This window comes from Natator depressus, chromosome 17 (genome assembly GCF_965152275.1).
Source record: "Natator depressus isolate rNatDep1 chromosome 17, rNatDep2.hap1, whole genome shotgun sequence".
NCBI classification, from domain to species: domain Eukaryota; kingdom Metazoa; phylum Chordata; order Testudines; family Cheloniidae; genus Natator; species Natator depressus.
Genome location: NC_134250.1, coordinates 13461135 through 13485776, shown reverse-complemented (window position 1 = coordinate 13485776; position 24642 = coordinate 13461135). Strand labels below are relative to the sequence as shown.

General features: G+C 41.8%; 1 protein-coding gene across 1 annotated transcript in view; it reads right to left on the bottom strand.

Moving 5' to 3' along the window:
* The window catches only part of CALN1 (calneuron 1), a 175302-nt gene that overhangs the window by 63558 nt on the left and 87102 nt on the right, over window positions 1–24642 (bottom strand). Inside the window, exon 4 of the mRNA XM_074974472.1 lies at window positions 20338–20450. Coding sequence (XP_074830573.1) covers window positions 20338–20450 — 113 coding nt within the window. The remainder of the gene's footprint in view (window positions 1–20337; window positions 20451–24642) is intronic.

Sequence of the window (24642 nt, the reverse complement as noted above, 5' to 3'; positions counted from 1 at the left end):
CTGCATCCTGTCCAGCCCTATTAATTTCATTAAGGGAGGTATGTCTCCTTGGAACCATCAGAATCTTCTTAGCCACAAAGCATCCTATCTTTTAAAGTACTATTTGATCTAAACTATAAGCTTGATCCCAGTTCCCGTCGCAGTACAAATCTAATACATGCACAAAGGAGAAAGTTGCCAAGTGAAGCTGATGACACTAGAATGAACTGATAAGCTAATCCAGGGTATATCCTCAGGCACCTTTGGACTGTCATTTTTTCTTATTAAATACTGGAGCAGTAGTGAGCACGTATTAAATATTGCCATCTACATGTGAGGCATTGCACTGATTAGGCATGTAGAAGTCCTAAAAGTTGCAGAACTGAACCCTTAATGTATGTGCCACGAAAGATGCCAGAGCATTTCTTGTAACAGCAGCAGCATTAATCTGCAGTCCTGGCCAAATTCCAGTTCTGATCATTACATTCTGCCATTCCCTATTTCTTCTGTGGTTTCACTCGTACAAGGTATTCCTCTTCTGAACGGTTTTGTTGTATTTGTTCTTCACCCCCAAGGTAGCTGAGTTTTAGTGCTGGAGTAAGTTAGGTCTGTAGACAGTGTGTATCAGTTTACATTTGGTAAATGTTTTGGTATGCTTTAGGGTGAACGATATTGCAAGATATAAATGTAGGACATTACTACAACTGGATTCATGGGTGTAGTGTACAAGTCTCTACATATTCAACTAATCATTTATTGGTATTTCCATTATCCCACACAAATATATCAGTCCCATCTGCTTGACATACCATTGCATTTTGGCCCAAGCTTTCCAAACCTGGGTGACTAAAGTTAGGTATCTAAATATGAATCACTATATTGTCAGAGGTCCTGGGCACTCTACATCTCCCACAGCCTATAAAAAAAAAGTAGAGAAATTCTTAGTGAACCAGTTGCAGGAGCACGGACTAAAAGCGGAATCACTCTAGATTTACACCCCTGAAAGTTAAAGCAGGGTTTAGCCTAGAAATTTTGGCTGCAATTGGATGATCACCCAAAAAAAAAAGGGAAGAAACAATGAAATATTTTCATAATCAAGCAGTGAAACCTCACCTTGCAGAATGTATCACTTCTTCTCACAATATCCAAGATGTCAACCTACTTTCTGTCTGCATCTGTCCAAGTCACACACTCCAAACTGATTTTTTCCCCCAGTTTAATTTACTAGATTTTGGTCTGACTTTTTTTCCCATTAGAAACATACCAACATTCTATCCAATTAAGTCCTTTGAGATAGGGACAGTGTTTTTCTCTATGTGCTGTGCAACACAAAACATACTGATGGAACTTAGTAACTGTAATATTTACAGTGCATTATCATCAAGTAATAGATTTTCTTAGAGGTATACTCTTCTCTTTGAACCATATGGACTAAATAACTGAAGAACAGCCTGAAACTTTTTCATCAACTCACTCACTCTACCCCACACAAAGACAGTGGACAATGTGATGCTCAAAAATGTAACCAAGAAACTGGACTTCAGTGAAGATATCCTTTTGAGAGCAATTCACAAGAACCGTTTTCTGAACATAGCCCACTTTCCTGGTGTATAATTATTTGTTGTCTTGTACTACAGTACAATTCAATCTCTTACATAATTATATCTATTTGTTCTGTGTAATAATAAATAAGTAGTGCTTAGAGGCCTCAAGCATGATCAGGATCCCATTGTGCTAGACACTTACAGAAACACAGTAAGATACAAATCCCTGCCCTGAAGAATCTACAATCTAAATAGACAAAGTTTGGGTGGGGAAACAAAAGCACAGACTCGTGAAATGACTTGACCCAAGGCCATATGGGAACTCAGTGAGAGAGCTGAGAAGAAATCAAATTTTCTGACTCCCAAACGAGTGCCTCTGGTCTTTGGACTACGCTGCTTATCAAAGACAAGACGTTTTCTCAAACTATGGTCACTCTTGTATACAAGCCTTAATGTATTTGCTTTGACGTAGGCAAAGACCTTTCAGGGCTAGAACACTATAACCCATCTGATATTTTATACTTTGGCCATTAACACATTTCTTAACCCATCTGCTCTTGACCTTCATTTAAAAAAAAGTTAATATCCCATTGCAGGGCACAATCCAGTGAGCATTTATTCACATAAATAGTCCTTAGTTATGCAATAATCTCATTGAAGTCAATGGGACTACAGTGAGAACTATTTATGTAGGACTGGTCCAGCAATGCTATTTGCTGTAAATGATGATTACATGATTGATAAAGATGAATACATAAAAGTAATTATTGATTTAGAGCCTGACGCAAGACCACTGGAGTCACAGGTAGGAGTTCTGTCAGGAAAAACAGTGTAAGATCATGCAATTTAAGACTGTATCATAATGTACACGCACAAGGGCACCAAATTAAGGTTACACAGGCAGCTTTGATTAGTACATCCTCACTTTTGAGTGCTTGACTTTGCAACCTTAATAGTGTTCTTTTAACGTGCTTTTTGTGTGTAACTTATATATGTGCATGTGCATCTATACGTGTGTATCTGTGTGTTCCCCTTCACCTGAAGAAATTAAATTGCATTTATACTTATGTGCTTGAGATTTGACCTCATAAAAACAGTGACAGGCTCTGGAGTGGGCATCAGCTGCTCAAAGACGTTATCAGAAGAAATGGCAGAAGCCTAGCTGAAAATGAGCATCAACGGAAGGTGAAACTGACAACCACCATCCTGATAGCCACATGTGAACTGATCAGACACTTGCAAAGTGCATAGAGGGCGAGGCACCCACTGACCAGAAACGAGAAGCGAACCATGGAAGAGTCACAGCATGATTGCATAAGAGGTGCTACAAGAACCTTCTTGAAAAGATACAATTAGTGAGATCAGACCAGCAGGGAAAAGACATGCGGCATTAAACCCAACAGCAACAGGGAGGCAAATTGACAGTACTCTATCCTCTTCTATATCAACATCAAGGCCACGGATCACTCACAGAACAAGAAAGAAAAACAGCCTAGGATTGCAAGAGGGCACATAACTCCCAACACTAAGGCCTGTTTTTCTGTGGTTCATGCAGCCTGCAGCTCCCACAGATGCTTATGAGAGCTAGAGGTGTTCTGACACCTCTGGAATACCAGGCATTACGCCCATGTCAAAATATAGTGCCTAACGGTTTTGACCCCAGTTTTGGAAAAAGACCTCAAACCAGCTTTTGATTTTGCAAGCACCGATAACTGGATCTTCAATTACTTATGGGTGTAATTCAGATGATTTAGACATCTAACTGTCGGATTTCACATGCAAATCAGGCAGGTAAGCTTTGAAGGTCATATGAACCACAGCCCCTCCTAATAATTGTGCATGCAATTATTTGACAGTGCAATCTGAGACATTTTCTCATTATGTCAAAGTACCAATGACGTGTGTGTCATTTCCACCTTTTATGGAGGTGCCTTGCATGCCATTCTGAATCACTTTGATATTGAGATAAAATTGGGGAAAACCTATCTCACAGGAGGATACTCTTGGCTTAAATTTAGAACAGGCACATATATAGTAAGATGACAGGTGCTTTAGAAATAACACAGCATATTAATCACAGGGCATTTCTGAAACTATGGAGTTTCAGTACAGTTAGATCTCTATCTTTATTTTTTAAGGTTTATGGTCTATACTGGAAAACATGAAACCCTTTGAGACCTATTGCAACTGGTTCCAAGGTTTGTAAATTTTAAATGAAAACATTCCTACTTTTCTCTTTCTTCCTGCCTCTAGGACTGGATGTATCTCCATAATCTATGTGTGAGTACAATTGTATACCCTGACTTTTACTATGCCTTCAGTAGCGTGTCCATCTCTGGCGCATTTTGCCACAGAAAATAAAGAAAGTCAGATGTGGTTTGTCAGACAGACAGGATTGAGAAGGTGCAGAAGTAGAGAGAGGGGATTTTCAACTTGACAATTTTAATGGACTTAATTAGCCACTTTACCTTGATTACCATAAAGCTTTTGATTCTATGTCTCAGATGCAAGTGTGCCTGAGGGTGATTGATATGGGTTTTTAACTCACCTAATTTGATTCCTGTACAGCAATCAACAGTCAGCTGTTTGAACTGCAATCAGAACAGACTGTTTCGGGAAGTGAGAAGAATACAACAGGATTCTAGTCTCTCTTGTCCTTTCCCCAATACCCTTTTACTGTGGGTAAACAGAAGAGTAACTTGAAAAACAAAGAGCTGGTTTCTGGTAGACAAATGGAACTAGGGGAATTTTGTGAAGACAGCATTTCCCAATTCCACTGGACCAACAGCATTCATAGAAAGAATGATCATTACAATAGGCTACAATAGGTAAATTTGTCTCAGTAATTATCATAAGTGACTGAGATGCCCTGTCTGAACAAGGTGCATTCTTCAGACTCTACTGTAAACAGCTAGAAAAGCTTGATAAAGTACACTGCACATGCTTCTTCAAGCTAGTTAGAAAATGGGGAAATGATTTCACAAATATTTTTGATGTTGTTACCATTTTGCCGTTCGAAATGGACCCATTTTCTGTTTTTCATGAAAGTTTCCATGATTTTTTTACCGATTTTTTTTTCATTTAGCAAACACCTGGTTTGCTGTAAGAAACCGTGGTTTTGGGGTAAATAAAACACTTTAATAAGGATTTCAAGAAAAAAAATTATCAAAATTTCTGGGAAAAGGTTGGTAAAAATAGACATTTTCGATTATTCTCAAAATTTTCTCCATTAATTCTTTCATGAAAAGTTTCATGGGGTGTGGGTGGGGATTTTTCAACTAAAAAACAACAACCTTTTTCATACAAAAAGTTTTGATCATCTTTAATTATTATTATTTACTCTTTACAGGGCTCTCTGGAGGCCATAATAAAAATGGGCCCTCAATGTGATAGGGTCTGGACAAATGTATAAAAAGAGACAAGTCCAGCCCCAGAGAGCTTACATTTAAGGCACTGATCCTGCAAAGCTGTAGGCATGTGCTTAACTTCATGCACTGCGAGTAGACCCGTTAGCTTAAATGAGACAACTTGAAGTGCGCAAAGTTAAATACGTGTATAAGTTGTTGCAGAATTGGGGACTAAATTAAGCCAGGACTCAGCAAGGTAGTGTTCCAGCCAAGCAGAAGAAATGGAGAGAAGATGAGGGTAATGAAAGTTCGAAACATGCACTTTGAGCCAATGACAGATAAGGAAGAAAACACAAGATATCTAAGGAGTGGCCCCCACACTCCACCAACCTCAACCCAGAAATAAGTCTGTCACCTAGAGAGAGAGATTTTAATATGCCCAGTATATACATTATAAAAATAAATAGAAAAAATAAAATCCTCTGAGAGCAACGTAGTTACTTGTGCATTCCAGTCTGCAGAGAAGAGAATAGTGCTCCCTTCAAGACTCAGTCTGCCTGACTTTCCAGACATCTCATCACAGCTGGCATTCAACAGAGCCTCAAAAACGTCCCCATTCTCAACTGGTGTAAAGCAGCATAGCTCCATTGAAGTAATGAAGCTGTGCTGATTTTACACACTCTGAGGATCTGCAGCTGTATCTATAGAATAGATTGTTCTTGTCCCCTCTGACCACATCTCTGGAACACTACACTAATTTGCTTGGTAAATGTACACCATTGTAAAAAGAATGGTCTTCCCCACCAGATCAGTGCCTGGATTGAAATATCACACACACAGTGATGGTCAAAGAATGTGCTGTGTTGACTGACCTAGGTATCCTGCTTTCTTACATACACACAAAATCTCTACAGGTGATAACAATTCAGTTGGTAGATTCCTATTGGAATGTAACACTGAAGAAGCAATTTAAAAAAGAAATCTTTGCTAGACATAGTATGGCTGGAAGGATCAAATCCTCGTCATATTTGCCATGCTTGGGTTCAGAAACCCTGACATTTCAATGAATCATTAGTTTTGAAACTCATTAGAATTGTGTAGCTCAGCTGCATTCTATTCCCTACACACCAATGCAGCAGTATGAAAGATTAGAGATGGGTCCAAACCAGAATACAAACTTCACACTTCCACAAACTTTCAGGGGCCAGTGTGGGGAAGGTGTGTGTGTGCGACGGTGTAGAAGGGTTAAATCCAGACCCAACCTCAGATAAAGATTTTATGACTTGTGCCCTTCAATACAAAAGACCTATAACACAGTGATTTGATTTAGGCTGCTCAGATTCAGCCTTTATATAGATGTGGAAAAAATTAATCTGGTTTTTCAAACCTATTTACTTTGGAGTCACCAACCATCAGCTGAAAATATTCTTGCTATGCAATCTACCCTGATGGTTTTAACTCTGTGATGAAAACATAGATGCAGAGCGTTCTAAGAGCTTACTAAGGAATACTGGTGGTTAAGAGGAACATTGGCAGTGGATTCATTCTGTCTTTGCGTCCATTCTCAATCTGACCCCGCTCATACCAGCCAGGACCCTGCAAGCTCTCTCCTGTACACAAAGCCCTATATCCCCATTTCCAACCTAGGGGTCTAATCGCATAAACAGTTATTACCAGGCAAAGTGCTTTCTTCAGCAGACTAGTCATGGACAGAAGCAATATGCTCTGGAATATTTGCAGGATTAGACCCTAAATCCTGAACAAAAAATATTTCATTTGACCCAAAACAACTTTTTTTAAAAACTAAAAAAAAAAATTCATTTCAGATCAAACTGAAACAGTTTAATTTTTCCAGTTTAGCCACCAAACCAAAAAATTAACTGTTCACCTGTTTCTAGATTTAAGTGGTGTGTGGGGTGAATGTCACCCTGTGTACTTCAGTTTGCCAGCAAAAGTAAAGCACTGGGGATCCAATTTATAACAAGCCCAGAATGTTCAGGAATATAAAGAAACATGATGATGATGGTAAAATACCTCACTCTTACATAGTGCTTTTCATCAGTGAATTGCAGAGTGCTTTGCAAACATCAGTATCATTACCTCCATTTCACAGATGGGGAAATTGAAGTACAGAGAGACTAAGAAACTTACCTAAAGTCATCCAGCAGACCAGTGGCAGAGCTGTATATAGAACTCAAGTCTCCTGAGTTCCAAGTCCAGTGTTCTAACCATTAGGTCACACTAATTTTATTTTATTTTTAAATCTCTAATTTTCTAGTATGAAACATCTTTGTTTTAAAACAATTATGCACAAATTGAAGACTTGGAGAAAAAATTCCATCTTTCCCATTTCTTTTTACTATATACTTTTGTGTTTTACAGAGTTAAAAAAAAATTAAGGAAAATAAATTCCCTTTCTGTACAATTCCAGTTCATGTACTTCCTAAGTGAATGTATTTTCACTGGAGGATTACCTCATCATTTGATTTTAGGATCATTATATGTTCTACCCTTAGACTTAAAACTGCCCTTGGGATTCAAGCATTTTTGAATGTCAGAATAAAATACATAGTTTGCGGAAAGCTATTTGAGTAACTGCAAGAGCATTTCAGAGCCAGGAGTTCGTAGCTTTTGTATTGGAGGCAGTAATAAAGAGGTGGAGTTATGAGAAAACATGAGGATGTTTGGCTTGAACCAGTAAGTAGAAAGAAGAATTTCTAATCCTGGGGGAACGGGACACATTGTAACACACTGGCTAAGCACATGGTATTATGTCACCCCCTACTGGTTAGCTCACAAAGAATATGTAACATTAATAATACCAAAGCTTTTGTCCTTTTAACTTCAGTGTTTTGAGACCTGTGTTTTGAGAGCTAAGATTCCTGGGTTCTATCTACACTGAGTCCCACAATTTCTGTAGGTATACAACACATGCTTCATTGAAGATTGGCACTATCTAAGAAGTATTGTGTCATTTCTTTTCCACCCCGAGTGATGCGTCTCTACAATGTATCCACTTAAACTTTGGAAAGAGAGAGATCGATGAAAAGAAAAGTAAATTGAGTGAATTTTAGGGCTGGTGAAAGTTGCAGGACTGATAACTCTGGAGAAAGCTAATGGATTGACACCCTCTGTATCTTATTTGCAATTCCCTGAGCTATCCAGTCCCCAAGGGAAAGGTATCTAAAACAACACACACAGCAATGACCAAAAGAGAACAGAAATCAAAATAATCTTTGTAAGATTTTTTTTGTCTCTTCTTAGCTGAGGTGAAGGCATCTCCATATTCTGCATAACAATATCTAGACTAATTGCTTTGTTCTTGATATCAGAGCTTATCAACCTGTATAATTTGATAGAGAATCTTCTGAATTCTGCCTTTCTTTGCCCTCAGTGTACAAAACCTTGAAAAATGAACATGCCTCATGACAGAACTCTTGATCTATGTAAGACCTCCATGGAAACACTGGACAGATATCTTGCTCATTTCACAACAGGGGAAATTACACATAGAAAGTACCGTAAATATCAATATATAAAGAGGGAAACCAGGAAAGGTTTTGATCATTTAATATCATAGAATCATTGGACTGGAAGGGACCTCAAGAGGTCATCTACTCCAGTTCCCTGCACTCATGGCAGGACTAAGTATTATCTAGACCATCCCTGACAGTTGTTGTCTAACCTGCTCTTAAAAATCTCCAATGATGGAGATTCCACAACCTCCCAGGACAATTTATTCCAGTGCTTACCCACCCTGACAGTTAGGAAGTTTTTCCTAATGTCCAAGCTAAACCACCCTTGCTGCAAGTTAAGCCCATTGCTTCTTGTCCTATCCTCAGAGGTTAAGGAGAATATCTAATTGACAGATATATCCTTGTATATTTCTAGTGTTTCCATGGACTTCAATGGTGTTATTCCGGATTTATGCCATAGTAAGTGGTGCTAGAATCTGTTCCAACATATTTCTTCAGTCCTACTTGTGACTTATATATACTTCTTTTTAAAAAATGACGACTGTATAATACCGTGTAGAATTCAATTATATACAGTAGTAAATCTTTCCCGGCCACTAGAAAATGCATTAAGACAATCAATTCTAGAGAATCCTGTGCATTACAAGGCATAACGTATTTCTTCTCTTGCTGGCACAGAAATATATTTCTAACTTCACAAACAGTAAAATGAAGGGGGGGAGAGAGACAGGCAGAAAGGTACTTTGTCTGGATAACAGTGGATTCATTAAAAGAGAGAGACCTCTGGCATTTCATCAGCTTTCTCTTCACGTTCAGCATCTTTCCACCCACTCGGAAATGGTAAATCATGTCTCTGCTAGAAATTTTTATTTAACAAAGCAACGCTTTTTTTTTGGAAGGAGAGAGGACTAAGCCCGTCCTTCTTTGCCAGTGCAAAGTTCGCAGTGGGTGAGGCAAAGTTCACAGCTAAGTGGGCACAATTTTTGCCCCAACACACTAGACAGTAACCTATTCTACTCTTGCCAGACAATCAATTTCAAACCTTTACAGTGCCTATTTGTAAAATTCATCTCAAAAACACTTGAAAACCAGGGCTTATGTTTTTTTTTCTTTTTCAAGTGCCAGCTGGACCAGAAACGATGGGCTAAAATTCAGGGCCAGTGATCCATGGACTGTCATCCAAACAAAAGATGGTGGTTCACCGCTAGGGAGATGTGTGATGGAAGAACTAAGCTGTACTATGGCTTATCCTGGAAGAGACTGGTAAGGGACTGGTGGAGAGGCTGAGAAAGGCATTGAACGAGATCAGAGGATGTGATTTGTCAAGGCCACTTAGGACAGAGCTGGAGAGCTAGCACAAGAGAAAGTCATGACTTGAAAGGGGTGGCATAACAAAGTTTGATGGGACTCTTTAAGGAGAAAGATTGGGGTTTTCAAAGGGAGGTAAACACCCAAATCCTATTGACTTCCAGTGGAAGCTGGGTGCCTAACTTCATGAGGCTTTTTTGAACATCCTAGCCCAGGGCGAGGGGCAGTGCCCAGGAGGAAGCAAGGGATGCAACTGAGATCAAATAGTGGTCTCATGATTGGGAATGCTAGGGCCACAGAGTTATCCATCAGCAGTGGAGGGTCAGGATTCCTCCCCTTCCTGCCAATGGGGAATCCCCAGCACCCAGAGCAGTTACTCGACCTGGGTGCTGGGGAGAGCAAAGAGCTATGAAGCACTCATTCGCAGCAGCCAGCATGGTCAGCCTGGCCCTATTAGACCAAAACAATAAAGGCATTTTACAAAGACAGGTGAGCGTGTGCCACTGGGATGGCACAGCTCTAGGTGTTACGATAGAAAAGCTGTCCAACACGCATCTACGCTCATCACTGGTGGCCTGGTAAAGGTGCATGGCTTACTTTTTCAAACCCTATTGCCATCTGCAGATGCTAACTGCTTCAAGTCGGTCATCTGCACATGGTTTAACATTGCTGTTTTGCTGATATCACTGGTGCATACAGTGCACAACCAATATACCATTTAGGGCCTGATCCACACTCCCTTGAAAAGTCAATGCAAGTCTTTCCATTGAATTCAGTAGTCTTCAGATCAGGCTTTAACCAGCAGACTGCAACTGAAAATCCTGATTTCGCACCAGGGCACCACAATGCTACCACTTGGGTGTACGTTTAGGGTATGTCTACACTGCACATTGACCCAAGCTCTGTGGGACATGGGCCTGTACAGGGCTGTCCTTACCCATACGCAAAGCATACAGCTGCGTGGGGCACCAAATTTCCTGGTGCCCTGCGCAGCTGCATGCTGCTCCAGCCCCTGCTCCGGCTCTTCCCTAGGCCCCCGCCCCTGCTCTGCCCCAGCCCCGCCCCACCCCACCCCCACTCCTCTAAAGCCTGCTCCACTTCCCTGGCTCCCAGCCGCGCCAAGCCTGGGAGCCAGGAGAGCACAGCAGCCTGGGGCCCCAGGCCTCCGCAGGGGGGCTGTGTGGGGCCCCAGGCTTCCATGGGGGACGGGGTGGGGCTGGCCACTTCCTGTGGGAAGTGGAGTGACCTGGCCCCAGCCTGCTCCACTTCCCCGGCTCCCAGGCAAAAAAATTCATTTACTGAAAAATCAAGTTGTTGGTAAACAAAAAATTTTGGTGACGTTTTCAACCTTTTTGGGGAAAAATTTTGAAAAAACAACAAATGGGTCTGTTTTGAACACTTCAGACTGAAAATCACTTCAACATTCAGCAATTCTTTGTGAAAATAGGTTTTTATTTCTCCATCGGCTCTAGTGTTCACATACCTCATTAGGAAATTGTTTTTTTTCTGCATTGTTATTGTTCTGTTAAGCAAACCGAAAGACACAAGCATATTACAAGAGCCTGATAACAACCACAACAACCGAAAGGTGGTGGTCTAGGCAAGGTTTGTTCTTTAGCAAAATTTCCCAGCATTCCAAATCCCTAATGAGCCATTTCTTAGATACCTCTGAAGAGAGGAAAGATGGTCCAGTGGTTAGGGTGCTGGCCTGGGACTTGGGAAACCTGAGCTCAGTTCCCTGCTTTAACAAAGACCCCCAGTGCACCCTGGAGCAAGACACTTAGGCTATGTCCACACTACAAGCACTGCAGCAGTGTAGAGACTTGCTACAGCAGCAGAAGTGGGTTTTCTATTGCTGTAGTCAACCACTCCTTCAAGAGACAGTGGCTAGGTTGATGGAAGAAGTCTATACTGGAAGAAGTCTATACTGGAACTAGGTTGCCTTAACTACATCTCTCGGGGCGGGGAGAGGAGCTGAATTTTTGACACCCCTGAGTAACATAGCTAGGTCGCCCTAAATTTTAGGTGTAGACCAGACCTTAGTGTCTCTGTGCCTTAATTCCCCCTCTGTAGAATGATGGTAATAGCACTGGCCTACCTGACAGGGGTGATATGGGGGGGAATACATTCATTAAAGATTATTGGAGCTTAGATACTCTGGTAATGGGGGCCACATAAGTTCCTAAAATAGATTATTTGAAACTGTTTGGAGAAGCTAAATCAAAAACAAGGGCTCTTTGGGCCTGAACCAGAAGGGTGCTGGACATCTGCAAGTCCTATTGATTTAAATTAGTTTTGGGTGTGTAGTCTGTGCTTAGCCTCTGGCCAGAACGGTACTATGGAAAACCCTTGCTCAAAGAACATAAGAACGGTCATACAGGGTCAGACCAAAGGTCCACCTAGCTCAGTATCCTGTCTTCCGACAGTGGCCAATGCCAGGTAGCCCAGAGGGAATGAACAGAACAGGTAATCAGTCATCAAGTGATCCACCCCCTGTCGCCCATTCCCAGCTTCTGGCAAACAGAGGCGAGGGACAGCATCCCTGCCCATCCTGGCTAATAGCCATTATCTAGTTATCTAGTTCTTTTTTGAACCCTGTTATAGTCTTGGCCTTCACAACATCCTCTGGCAAGGAGTTCCACAGATTGACTGTGCGTGGTGTGAAGAAATACTTCCTTTTGTTTGTTTTAAACCTGCTGCGTATTAATTTGATTTGACCCCTAGTTCTTGTGTTATGAGAATAAATAACACTCTTATTAACTTTCCCCACACCAGTCATGATTTTATAGACCTCTATCATATCCCCCTTAGTTATCTCTTTTCCAAGCTGAAAAGTCACCGTCTTATTAATCTCTCCTCATATGGAAGCCGTTCCATACCCCTATTCGTTTTTGTTGCCCTTTTCTGAATCTTTTCCAATTCCAATATATCTTTTTTGCATTTATCAACATTGAATTTCATCTGCCATTTTGTTGCCCAGTCACCCAGTTTTGAGAGATCCCTTTGTAGCTCTTCACAGTCTGCTGGGGGCTTACAAAACTACTCAAGATAGTTATCATCTGAAAATTTTGCCACCTCACTGTTTACCCTGTTTTCCCGATCATTTATGAATATGTTGAATAGGACTGGTCCCAGTACAGACCCCTGGGGACACCACTATTTATCTCTCTCCATTCTGAAAACTGACCATTTATTCCTACCCTTTGTTTCCTATCTTTTAACCAGTTACCAATCCATGAGAGGACCTTCCTTCTTTTCCCATGACAGCTTACTTTGCTTGTGCTTTGCTCAAGATGGAAGGCATGAGTCCTGCATGCATTCCTCCATTGCCTTTGTTGTTGTACTTGAAACTTAACATAAGGACTATATCTAAATAAAAGACATTTCTCCCAACAAACCCAGCAAAGAAACTTCAAAAGAGCACGCAATATGTATTGAAGAATTTCCACCACTGAATCTATCCAAAGCAGATCTCATAGGGAGCAATGGAGCCCCATGCCAGTTCAAATTCCAGACACGCCATCAACACAGAGACCTACAGCCACGTGCATTTACTTTTGGCACTCACAGCTCCATTCATTTAAAAAAAAAAAAAAAGGAGGACTTGTGGCGCCTTAGAGACTAACAAATTTATTTGAGCATAAGCTTTCGTGAGCTACAGCTCACTTCATCGGATGCATTCAGTGGAAAATACAGTGGGGAGATTTATATACACAGAGAACATGGAACAATGGGTGTTACCATACACACTGTAACGAGAATTATCAGGTAAGGTGAGCTATTACCAGCAGGAGAGTGGGGGGGAAAAAACCTTTTGTAGGTTTTCAAAAGTGACTTGAGATTCTGGATGCTCCACTAAAGACGCTATAAAAATGTCTGATTTTCAGAAAGTTCTGAGCACCTGCCCTATGAAAATCATTCCCCTTTCAATATATGTCAAGCTGGGCGCCCGAAAGTGGAGGTACCCAAAATTGCAGATCACTTTTGAAAATGTTGGCTTGTTTGGGTAATCCACTGGTGAGTGCACGTTATAGGTACGCCTCTGTGCTTGATCTCCAAAAGATATGAGTGGGACAGCCCCAGCTAGAGACTTTTTAGGTTAAGCTGTAGAAATTCATGCTTCTAGCTCTGGAGGTTCCTGGGTCAATCCCTGGAGCATGCGCCAATATGGTGGCCATCACATGTGCACTAGACTTACAAACATTACTAAAAAAGAAAAGGAGGACGTGTGGCACCTTAGAGACTAACCAATTTATTTGAGCATAAGCTTTTGTGAGCTACAGCTCACTTCATCGGAATGCATTCCGATGAAGTGAGCTGTCGCTCACGAAAGCTTATGCTCAAATAAATTGGTTAGTCTCTAAGGTGCCACACGTCCTCCTTTTCTTTTTGCGAATACAGACTAACACGGCTGCTACTCTGAAGCATTGCTAGGCTTTCCTCCATGGACCACAGCACATGCAGCAGTCTATGAGCCAAGCACCTCATACAGCTCATTCTCTGATTCAGTAGTCAACAGACAGATAAGACTCCGACAGCTGAGCCAACCACCAAACATTGTGCATCATCTGGAGCTTTGACCTACAAACTTAGCGTTACACAGTTTCGAGCATCTGCCATTATTTAGAACCACAGCAAATGTTGGCTGGAGTCCTCGGTAAAAACTGTGAATGAATGGGGCTGCTGCCATACTGCAAAGGCTGAAACACCACCACTTAAAGTCCATACTTGGAAAATTTGTATCAATGTAGCTACACGAGTTTGCAAACTCCCAGTGTAGATGTGTTGCACTGATGTAAAATGGGGCTTACTCCGGTTTCACCGCATATTACACAAGTGTAATGCATCTGTGCTGAGGGCTTGGAATCGTGTAACTGCTTGGTTTATCAGCTGATTGCAAAAGTAAGGGGAGTTGACGAAAGACAATTAATGAAGTATTGGCTAAGCCAGATCCCAGACAAAAAATGGGAAGACCAGCATTAGAGTAGAACAAAATAAAGGATGCACCGGAATCTACATACTCCCAAGCCCTCTCCAGCCCAGCCCAGCCCAGCCGGGGAGAAGGAAATCCATTATTTAGAAATACACTTTTCCGATGCTGGTGAAGAAGTGCCGGGTTTCTTACCTGGCTAAATTACATACTATTTTCAGAGAGACAAAATACATCCTCAGGGATTATAACAATGCTAAAAAACGTGCAGGCTCCAAACTAATTCCTGTGCAGGGACTAGGGGAGGAACTAACTGTTCCTCAGGTTTTCAGAGGAAGAAATTTTGTTAAATTTATCTACTAGACGTAGAAAAAAAACCAGCGCCCTTCCCCAACCACCTTATATCTTTCAGAGTCTCAGCCCTCCCTCCCTCACGCTTGCACTGGGCTTTTGTTGATGTCAATGAGATTTCCAAATATTTCCTTCCTCATTTCATTCTATTAAACCACTGATTGATTGAGTGGCTTAATACAGCATAGAACTATCCCATGGGAGAGTCATTCCATTAGTAATGACAACTGACAATAGATTATGAACAGGCAGCTCCTCACATAAATTCATTAAAGCGTCAGCAACAGAAGCCAGGCTGTGGAAATGCAACTGTTCTATCCCCTTCCTCACTGCATCCTTATTGCTCACCACATAGAAAGGGAACTGGGGTCCTTGCCCTCAGTAATGAGTTTTCTGTAGAGGCCAGCAGAAGACAGAATCCTGCCCTCCGCTGGCCTAATAAAAATCAGCACAGCCATCTGAGGCCAATACTGGAAGCTGTTGTAGCCTTCTCAGTCCCTGGATATAGTCATGAATAGAGCTGAGCGAATAATAGATGGTGGTACGGAGAAATCCAGGAAAAAAAAAATAGTTTGGAACCAAAACTGAAATGTTTTCCTTTGGGTTTATTTTTCTTGACAAAACAAAAAAGGAATTTGTGCAGGTTAAAAAAATGTCATTTTGAAAATGCCAATATCAAAATGAGGACTTGTGGCACCTTAGAGACTAACCAATTTATTTGAGCATAAGCTTTCGTGAGCTACGTTCTTCTTAACTGCTGGAAATGGCCCAGCTTGATTATCGCTACAAAAGGTTTTTCCCCCCCACACTCTCCTGCGGGTAATAGCTCACCTTACCTGATCACTCTCGTTACAGTTTGTATGGTAACAACCATTGTTTCATGTTCTCTGTGTATATAAATCTCCCCGCTGTATTTTCCACTGAATGCATCTGATGAAGTGGGCTGTAGCTCACGAAAGCTTATGCTCAAATAAATTGGTTAGTCTCTAAGGTGCCACGAGTCCTCCTTTTCTTTTTGCGGATACAGACTAACACGGCTGCTACTCTGAAAAATATCAAAATGGTTCATTTCTATCTTTTTAATTTTTTCCCCTCTGCTTTTCATTCAGCCAAAACTATTCGCCAAACTCAACCTGAATTCGCAAAGAGTTTTGTTCGCCCCCAAACTGCATTTTTGTGTGTGGCAAATTTACTATTCACTAAAATAAATTCACCCAGCAGTAGTCACGAATCTACTGGGCTTGTGTCTCACCCTGTCCTCAGCACATCCATGACCACCTGGTGGTGAGAAGAGAAAACCCATTCTCCTCTACATGGCTGGAACCAGCCTTCCTTCCCTTCTTGCATCACAAAAGCTCCCATGTTAGCAGAACATGCTTGGCTGGCCTGATGGCCCATGGCTGCATAATGCCCTGCTACGTAAATCAGTGTGCTTTGCTAAGTTTGCTATGCCACTGCAGAACGTGTGATGAAGACACTCTAGAAGAAAGCTCTCCCATCGGCAAAATAACACCACCTCTGTGATTGGCACAAGCTCTCCAGCCAACACGGTGCTGCCCACACCGACGCTTTTGTCGATGTGACTTATGTCGCTCGGGGGGGGGGGCGTGGTTTAATCCCATCCCTGAGTGACATAGGTTATGCCAACATAAGATGTAGTATAGACATAGCCTTAGACACTTTTCAAATTTTTACACTTATTCTTACTTTAAATAAAAAAAAAAGCTGACACTCTGGTGATCAGTGGAATGGTCTATTTGCACCACCCTAGCTCATCCATCAGCCCCACTAGAGGCATGCCCCCCACACACACACTATGGAAAACACTACACTACAAATCCTTTTGTCCTTCAAACCATACACCATAATCGCCCAAACAAAGCGCTCATAAAAAGCTTCTGGTATCAGAGAACTTTTGTTTGTAAGAAAAACAAGTTCCGGGAAAGTTTAAGACATCTACCCAAGGTTAAATTTTATATTCACTTGTAAACTGAAAGCATCAGTAAAAACCGCATCTGGGCAAATGGGGCTGAGACGGAGAACTAGGGACTGAAATATGTAACTGACAACATTCTCTGCAAAACTGTATTCCATTTGTACAAGCTCTAGCTCGAAATTCTACAGAGGCAGCGCTACAGAGATAGATATTAACGTTCCCTCGGCTTTATTGATACAATTGTTCAACACTACGTTGAACTGAAATACTCTTTACAGTGTTACCTGCCCCCCATCCCCACCCTACAACCTCTTGAACAATCATGCAAGAACATGGAAAGCCTTTCTTTCCGGAGTGGAACTGATCTTGGCTACCGTAGAAAGAGTGAGCAAGCTGCCTTGACAGGAACTGATAGAATGCAATTTAAAGCTCACGTGGGAAGGAAAACAGGAAACATACATTTGAAAAACCCTTCATTCTCCCAATCTGTGCCACTGTACAGCCCTCAGCAGAGATTAACTATTTTCTGAATGTCCATTACACTTTACCTAATATTTGCAACAGGAAGAATGCCCCAGTTTGATATTATTTCAGGTCCGTTTCTTACACACCCTGTTCCCATCTTTGCTCTCTCTACTCTTCTACCATTGGCATCCTCTCTCTGTCTTCCCGCAGTCCTGCTAGTGTTGTTGCAAGATCCTTCCCCTCTCCAGCTCATGCCATCTGGAGCAGCCTTCCTGTATCACACCAACACACTCCCAGTTTCATTTGAACACGCATCTCTCATCCCTCGCCGGTTCCTTCGAATTTCTCTCTCCTTCTGCTGCTGTTTATTATTTAACTCTGTCATTGTATTATTTAAACTGTGCTGGGAACAGAATCTGGATGAAAGCGCCATTAATATAGGAAGCTGGGCCTTCGGCAAAAATATCATGCAAGCCAAAATCGTGACAGTTGGAGAATGAGAGATTGGATGGATAGTGGCAAAGCAGTTTCTGGAAGCCAAAAACGTATCTTCTGCCTCCGCACCTGATATAAAAAACTTCTTAGAGGTGCCTCTTGACATGCTGATTCTATGGTCTGGTGCACCAGGCCTTCAGCTAACAACCTACACAAGATAACCTTCTAGTGGCTATGTTAACACCTTCAGCTGCCTTGGCCCACTTATAGCTTTTGAATGGACATAAGGCTGCAGCTACTCTCAACTTTCTTTAGATGCTTGAGGGGATTTTCCAAAAATGTCAACATGCAAAAATCGCTACACATCTCCACATCTTTCCCTTTTGTGAGAAAGTTAAAAGTCTGCATTAGTGGGATGTTGAGAGTGCATTTAGACCCCAGTTCAGCAAGGCACTTCATCATGTGCATTACTTTAAGCATGTGCTTAAGGCCCACTGAACTTCAACATGTACTTAAATACTTTGTTGTACTGGGATGGGACTTTAATACTGCTTAAATATTTTGATAAATCAAGGCTCTGATATCTGAGTAGGTAAAAGGAAACATGCCACACATGTGAGTTTCCCTCTCCTACATTCTTCTGCTGGTTTACTCTTCTGAGGACAAGCAGTCAAATTGCTGAGGCACATTTTAGACAAATGTTACCTGCTCAGAAAGAAGAGGGATACATTTTTGTATGCAAAATGAAAATGTGTGTGCGCCAGTCTTAGATGTAGCCTCATGGATAGGTCAATGAACTAGAACTGAGGAGACCAGGGTTCAATTTGTGGGTCTGCCATTGCTTTGCTGGGTGAGTCATGGCCCCTCCCCGTGCCTCAGTTTCCCCATCTAATAAAGATATTACCCTCTTTTGCAAAGTGCTTGCAGATCTATGAATGAAAAGCATTATGTAAGAGCTAGGAATTGTTATTATAAGCTTTAACAATACATACAATGTTTTACATGCTCGGAAGCACACATGCAATTCAGTCAAATCTTTGTTGCCCTTAGATAACCCCCCAGACTATTTCTCACAGCTTGTATAGCATCTGTCACCTGAGAATCACAAAACTCTTAATTAATTCTCACAGGAGTCCTGTGAGGAAGAGAAGCATTATTATTTTCCTCATTGTACAAGCAAAGTAAACCACAGCACAAAAGAATTAAAGTCAGTGGCAAATATAGAGTCCACAGCAGTGCCAGACATAGAACCCAGAATTCCCCTGCTCCGTCTCATGAGGCAAGGCTAGCCACAGGCATATACTGTTTGGTAAGAAGAGCTAGAGCTTTTTCCCCTTTGTACTAGTCAAGCTCTTTGATAAGTGACTCACCTGTGGGGCTCGGTGGAGGCTGCAGAAGAACAATAATGATTTTCTGCAAAGTCCCGGAACTTCTTAATGTTTCTTCAAACACTGTTTCCCTCCCAGATATGTCATAATTCATTGCTGGTTCATCAACACTGAGTACTTACTCTGATGAATGAATGGTGGAAATACAGAGCTAACATTTTCAAGCTTGTTCCTGTCATCCCACCATGTATCATAAACAAGTTTTAAACCACTCAAATATGGCAGACCGAATGTCTGCAGGAACTAGTAACAGGAGTCAGAGCCTTTTAGAGTTAGGGTGTCAGTTTCCACAAGGACTAGGCTTGATAGTGACCAAAAGCTGTTAGGCCACCCAAAAGCACTCAGTTGCTATGTGAAATCACTGCTTATCTCATAGTAGCGGAGAAATACTGGATACAGTGGTCCATCTAGTCCAATAGTCCTGTCTCAAACAGCAGGCCTGGGGAAGGGGCAAGAAACCCTGCAGGAGGCAGTTATGAAATAATATGTCCACAGGGAAAGTTTATATCTAACTCCCAATGGTTAGAGGATTGCTTATGTCCTGAAGCACTAACATTTATATCCCCTCCAAAATTTGGGGTGGGCGTGTGTGTGGGGGGGGGGAGGGGGCGGGAAGGGAAGTAATCCTTACTATAACAACTCAGCATAACCTTGTCATCATACAAAAATCCAATCCTTTTTGGAAGCCTGCACAGCTCAGTACAGTTATCAAGTTTACAGGCACTGGTTGACACCTTAGACAGGAGTCTCAGCACCAAGGACTGAATTCACATGGAACGTGAGCTATCATCTTACCCTGGTAGGGCAGGGTTGAGGCACATTGATGGGTCAGCGTGGGAGCGGCTTGCAAATGGCACTGCCAGTCTACTTGTTCTGTGATAAACAGAGGGTTTCATTATCCCCAGACTTGGATCCCAAATTGTTCGATCTATTGTATCTCATAGAACACACATAAGCTCCAATACGATATGATCAGCATTCTGCACATTTGATTAACTTCAGCTCGCCAGCTCCACCAATACACTATGGTCTTATCTGGCTCATCAACAGAACTGAATAACCTTTACACAATTGTTCAATTTCAGCAAAATATTTCATGCTTCAAACCATTTCATTGTTTCTTGAGATAATGATATTTGCTCACTGATGTTGCTTTAAAAAGAAAAAAGCTCACTTACCTGCCAGAATATGCTGTCTATCGTATTTCCAAGAAAACCATCTCTCCCTTCTGAAGATACCAGCTTAGGTCCAAGAATGGTCATAAATTCATCAAAATCAACCTGGCCATCCCCTAGAATGAGAGGGAAACTATCAATCAATCTTAGTTGATTGGTATCTCAAAGGTCGTTCAAAAGTCCATGTGCCACCCTGGATTGCTCTGCCCCCTGGAAAGAAAACAAGTTATGAACCAGTGAGTGCATACATCTAGACACCATGATCACCAGCAAAATCACATCTATGGTGCATGGGGAACAGCTCTCATTTCCATTCTTATTAATGGTTTAATATTATATTACTAGCCAAAGAGCAGTCAAGATCAGGGCCCCATTGTGGTAGGTGCTGTACAAAAAAAGATGAAAAGGCTGTCCCCATGCCCTGCTGAGGTTACAAGCAAGTCACTTCTAAAAACCAGAGGCTCTCAAGCATTTCAGCAAGATAGCAACCTCCATTAGCTGTAGGAGGGAGGCATCGTGGCAGCACTGGACTGGGACTCAGGAGACTTGGGTTCTGTTTCTAGTTCTGCCACTGGTTGGCTAGGTGACTTTGGTCCCATCACATCATCTCCCTGTGCCACAAATTCCCCATCTGTAAAAAGTGGGGATAATTATACTGATCTCCCTTGTAAAGTGCTTTGAGATCTGCAAAGGAAAGAGCTCTGTGTAAGAGCTAGGTATTTATTTATTTATTATTATTATCATCCTGTTTGTAGATCAGCCTGCAGAGAGTGAAATCTTCCCAAACTCTTAGGCAGGTCCAATTACATCCTGCACTGGAGGTTACCATACAAAGAACAGCCAGGCAATAAAGTAACCACAAGGCAATTCTTATCCGCTTTCATCAATGTGTATCTCCTGAAAGTCCTGTGTAGTCTGCGTGCAGAGAAGACAGCATAGACACAGATCCAGTGTCGTTAGCAGAAAGAGGAGACTACTCGTGCCACTAATGAACTCAGCCTGTGCGGTCCCATGACCCTGCAGTATATTGTCTGTTTTGTAAAGGATGTGGCACTTGGCGCTGTTTGTCATGCATCCAAGTATTAATTATCTCCTCAGAGGACTTTACAGAAGGATTAATAAAAAATGACAAGAAAGAAAGAGAGCGCTTCTGTAGTGGTTAAGGAATCTTTCCAATACTTTGCTTTTCCAGGCTTTAAAAAGGTGAGTACAATGCACATCTGCCTTTTCGTGCTTTTCTGCCCCCTATCACCACAGTACCAGAGCACCTCGCAGTCTTTTAATGCATTTATTCTCACATCACCTCTCTGAGGGAAGAGCTGTTGTCATTTGACAGTTTGGGAATGGAGGCATAGAAAGATTAAGAGACTTGCCTAGGGCCACATATTGAGACCAGGTCCACATTAGAAACATTTGCGGATATAGCAGTGTCATGTAATGGGTGTGATTTTTATGACAAGCCCTAATATAGGTGCAGTTACGCCAGCAAGAAACTGTTTTTGCCCGTATAGCTTATGTTATCCAGGGAGCTGATACAGGTACTCTACGAGCAAAAAGCACTCTTTTGCCAGTATAAACTGGCTACATCAGGAGGGGTTCCTAGTGCTGTTCTAGTGTAGACGTGGCATTAGCTGAACCAGGTCTCCCATGTCTCAAGCTAGCACCCTGATCATTGGGACCTTCTTGCTTCTCTCCCCAATCCTGCGCCCATTTGCACCCTGCACACAATGGGAACAGACTGGCCCCACAGGAGCTTGTGTGGGTGTTGTTCTTAAATTATAAAGAATTAATCACTACTAAAAGATCAGACTAGAGCAGCTCCAGACAGTGGTCATTAGCAAAAAGCCAGCGTTAACCAGGGTATCTTAGATACTGCGGTGTGTGGTTACTTCTGAGTAAATACTGATTAATGGTAACACCTCCATTTGCAGGTACGCGTGTGTTTTGTGGGCTGTAGGTATTTGCCCTTTTCAGTGTAACTAAGATAATTGTTTGCTGTTCTCCATTTGTACATACGCCTCATTTGTTGAAATCTATATAAACTAAATTCTTATCCGAGCATAAAAACTGTGTCAAATAAGCTGAGCAGAGATTATTCCCTTTCCAGAATGATGATCTTTACCCACTCAAGAGTGCAGTCAATAATTTTCAGGAAGACACGCAGAGATGGAAAGAACATTCTGAGGGGGAAGCAACAAGCATTGCTCTGAAGAACGTAGCAGGGATCCAGAACAGGCTCAATCCTGCCAGCTGCTGAGCAGTCTTGCCCCAAACCAGCAAGGCACTTCAGTTTGCGCGTAGCTTCATTCATATTATTGGGAATGATCCTCACACACTTACAGCTAAGCACGTGCTTAATGCTTGGCTGGATCAGGGCCAGAGCACTCAGCAACTTATAGGATTCAGTCCCATGATAGAAGAGTCAATGCCAACATTCATTTTATGGATAGTCTGGTAAGGGCGAGGCAGGGGTGAGGGGCATAGGGACCCCACATCTTTGAGAGCAGATTTTTAAAATATTCATAGGCAGAGAGACGGCGCTTTTTTTGCTTCCCTGTGGGAGACAGAAGCTTGTGACATTAAGTCAGACTGTCTCGATCACATCACACTGGACCATGCTGTGGAATGCAATGCAAGGTGACAGTGAATTCAAGATGATGTACACTGCAGTGCCTTGCGTAGAAGGAAAGGCAGGAATGGAAACACACGCTACCTTACAAACTGGGTTAAAGATATTAGCCTGATTATCAAGAAAACAATTTGCATTTTAAATAGCTACTAGTACCTGACCACACATATATTTGCTTCTGGACGTCTGACCCCAATATATTGAATTATCCACATGACATTGTCTACCAGAGACAGTGTCATTTCATTTACTAAGAAGAGAAGCAGGGAGTGCCACATAATAGAACAAGTGTCAGGACTCCTGGGCTCACTTTCTGACTTACTAGAACTTTGGCCAAGTCATTTATAGTCACAACTCTGTGCCTCAGTTTACCCATCTAAACATTACTACTACGTCAACAAGGCTGTTCTGGGGCTGAATTAATTGACGTTTGTATACTGTTTTGAAAGCCTCCAATGAAAGATGCCACAAAAGTACAAAGATATTTTATTTTCTTATTTGCTGCACTTTCAGTTAAAACTGGTGACTAGCATATGACCTGAGCAGAACCAGGATTTTACATAACAGAAAAGGTCCCTTTGACATTTATTTTAAGTATAACAAAATAAACACTTCCCACCATCAGACTCACCAGAGATTCTGTATCAGAGATAGAAATTACAATTTAAACCAAGAACTCCTTTTACGGTATTCAACAGTCAACAGAAAAATCCTTAAATACCAGTGTACGGATCATGGGAAAACGAACATAAAGGGCTACTTTCTGTCCTCAGGTATACCCCATGTAATACCGCTGTAATTGCGAAATTAAAATCAATGGGGTTTCTCTCAGGTATAAGACGCTGTAAAGGGATGATGCTGAATGAATTTAGCTCCCCCTCAGATCAGCAGGAGTTAAGATCAGCTCAGAGGACCGCTCAGCATCTTGAAGGATCAGGCCTTAACTGAAGGCAGAATTTGATCCACAGTTGCTCTTTCCTCACACCCTTAACAATCTCAGCTAGGCACATATCTCATTCAATTATAATCTATGATGCATTCAATCACAGTCAGTACCTATACCATGTCTATAGAAATCCTTGTTGGCAGAGATTATTAGATATTCAGAGCAATCGAATGCCATCTTATTCAGAAATTTTAGGTTTTAGCAGAGATGGGGCCAAGATGCGAAGTTTGGGACAATCCCAGGCATTTGGGGGTGTTTGGATTTGATGGCACTCTTCAGCCATTAGACAGATAGACCTGAGTCACACAAATATGAAGCCAAACTTCTTCAGGGTTTGGGTGGGCTTGAATCCCATGTTCTGGTCTAAGCCCATCTCCAGCTTTATTAGCACATATTGTGTGTGTCATGCCCAATTCCTGCAGTTCTCTCTATGACAAGAGATTTCCAATGTGTGCACCGTCCACCTTCTACAGTCTCCCCTTCCTTCAACGTGCAAGTTTACGTTAATTACATTAGCAAATCCTCTTCGCATTCAAGGAACTACCGTCAAGGGCAATTTGACCAGGGAGGCAATCGAACACAAATTTAACAGCAGGCATAGGGAGTGAGAAGATGCAAATCTGTTGCTTGTTCAGCTCAGATATTCCATTTCCCTTGTAGTGATGTAGAGCCGGTATTCTCTCTTCCCTGCTCTCATCGGGTATAAATGAGGAATAGGTTTATAAACCTGACC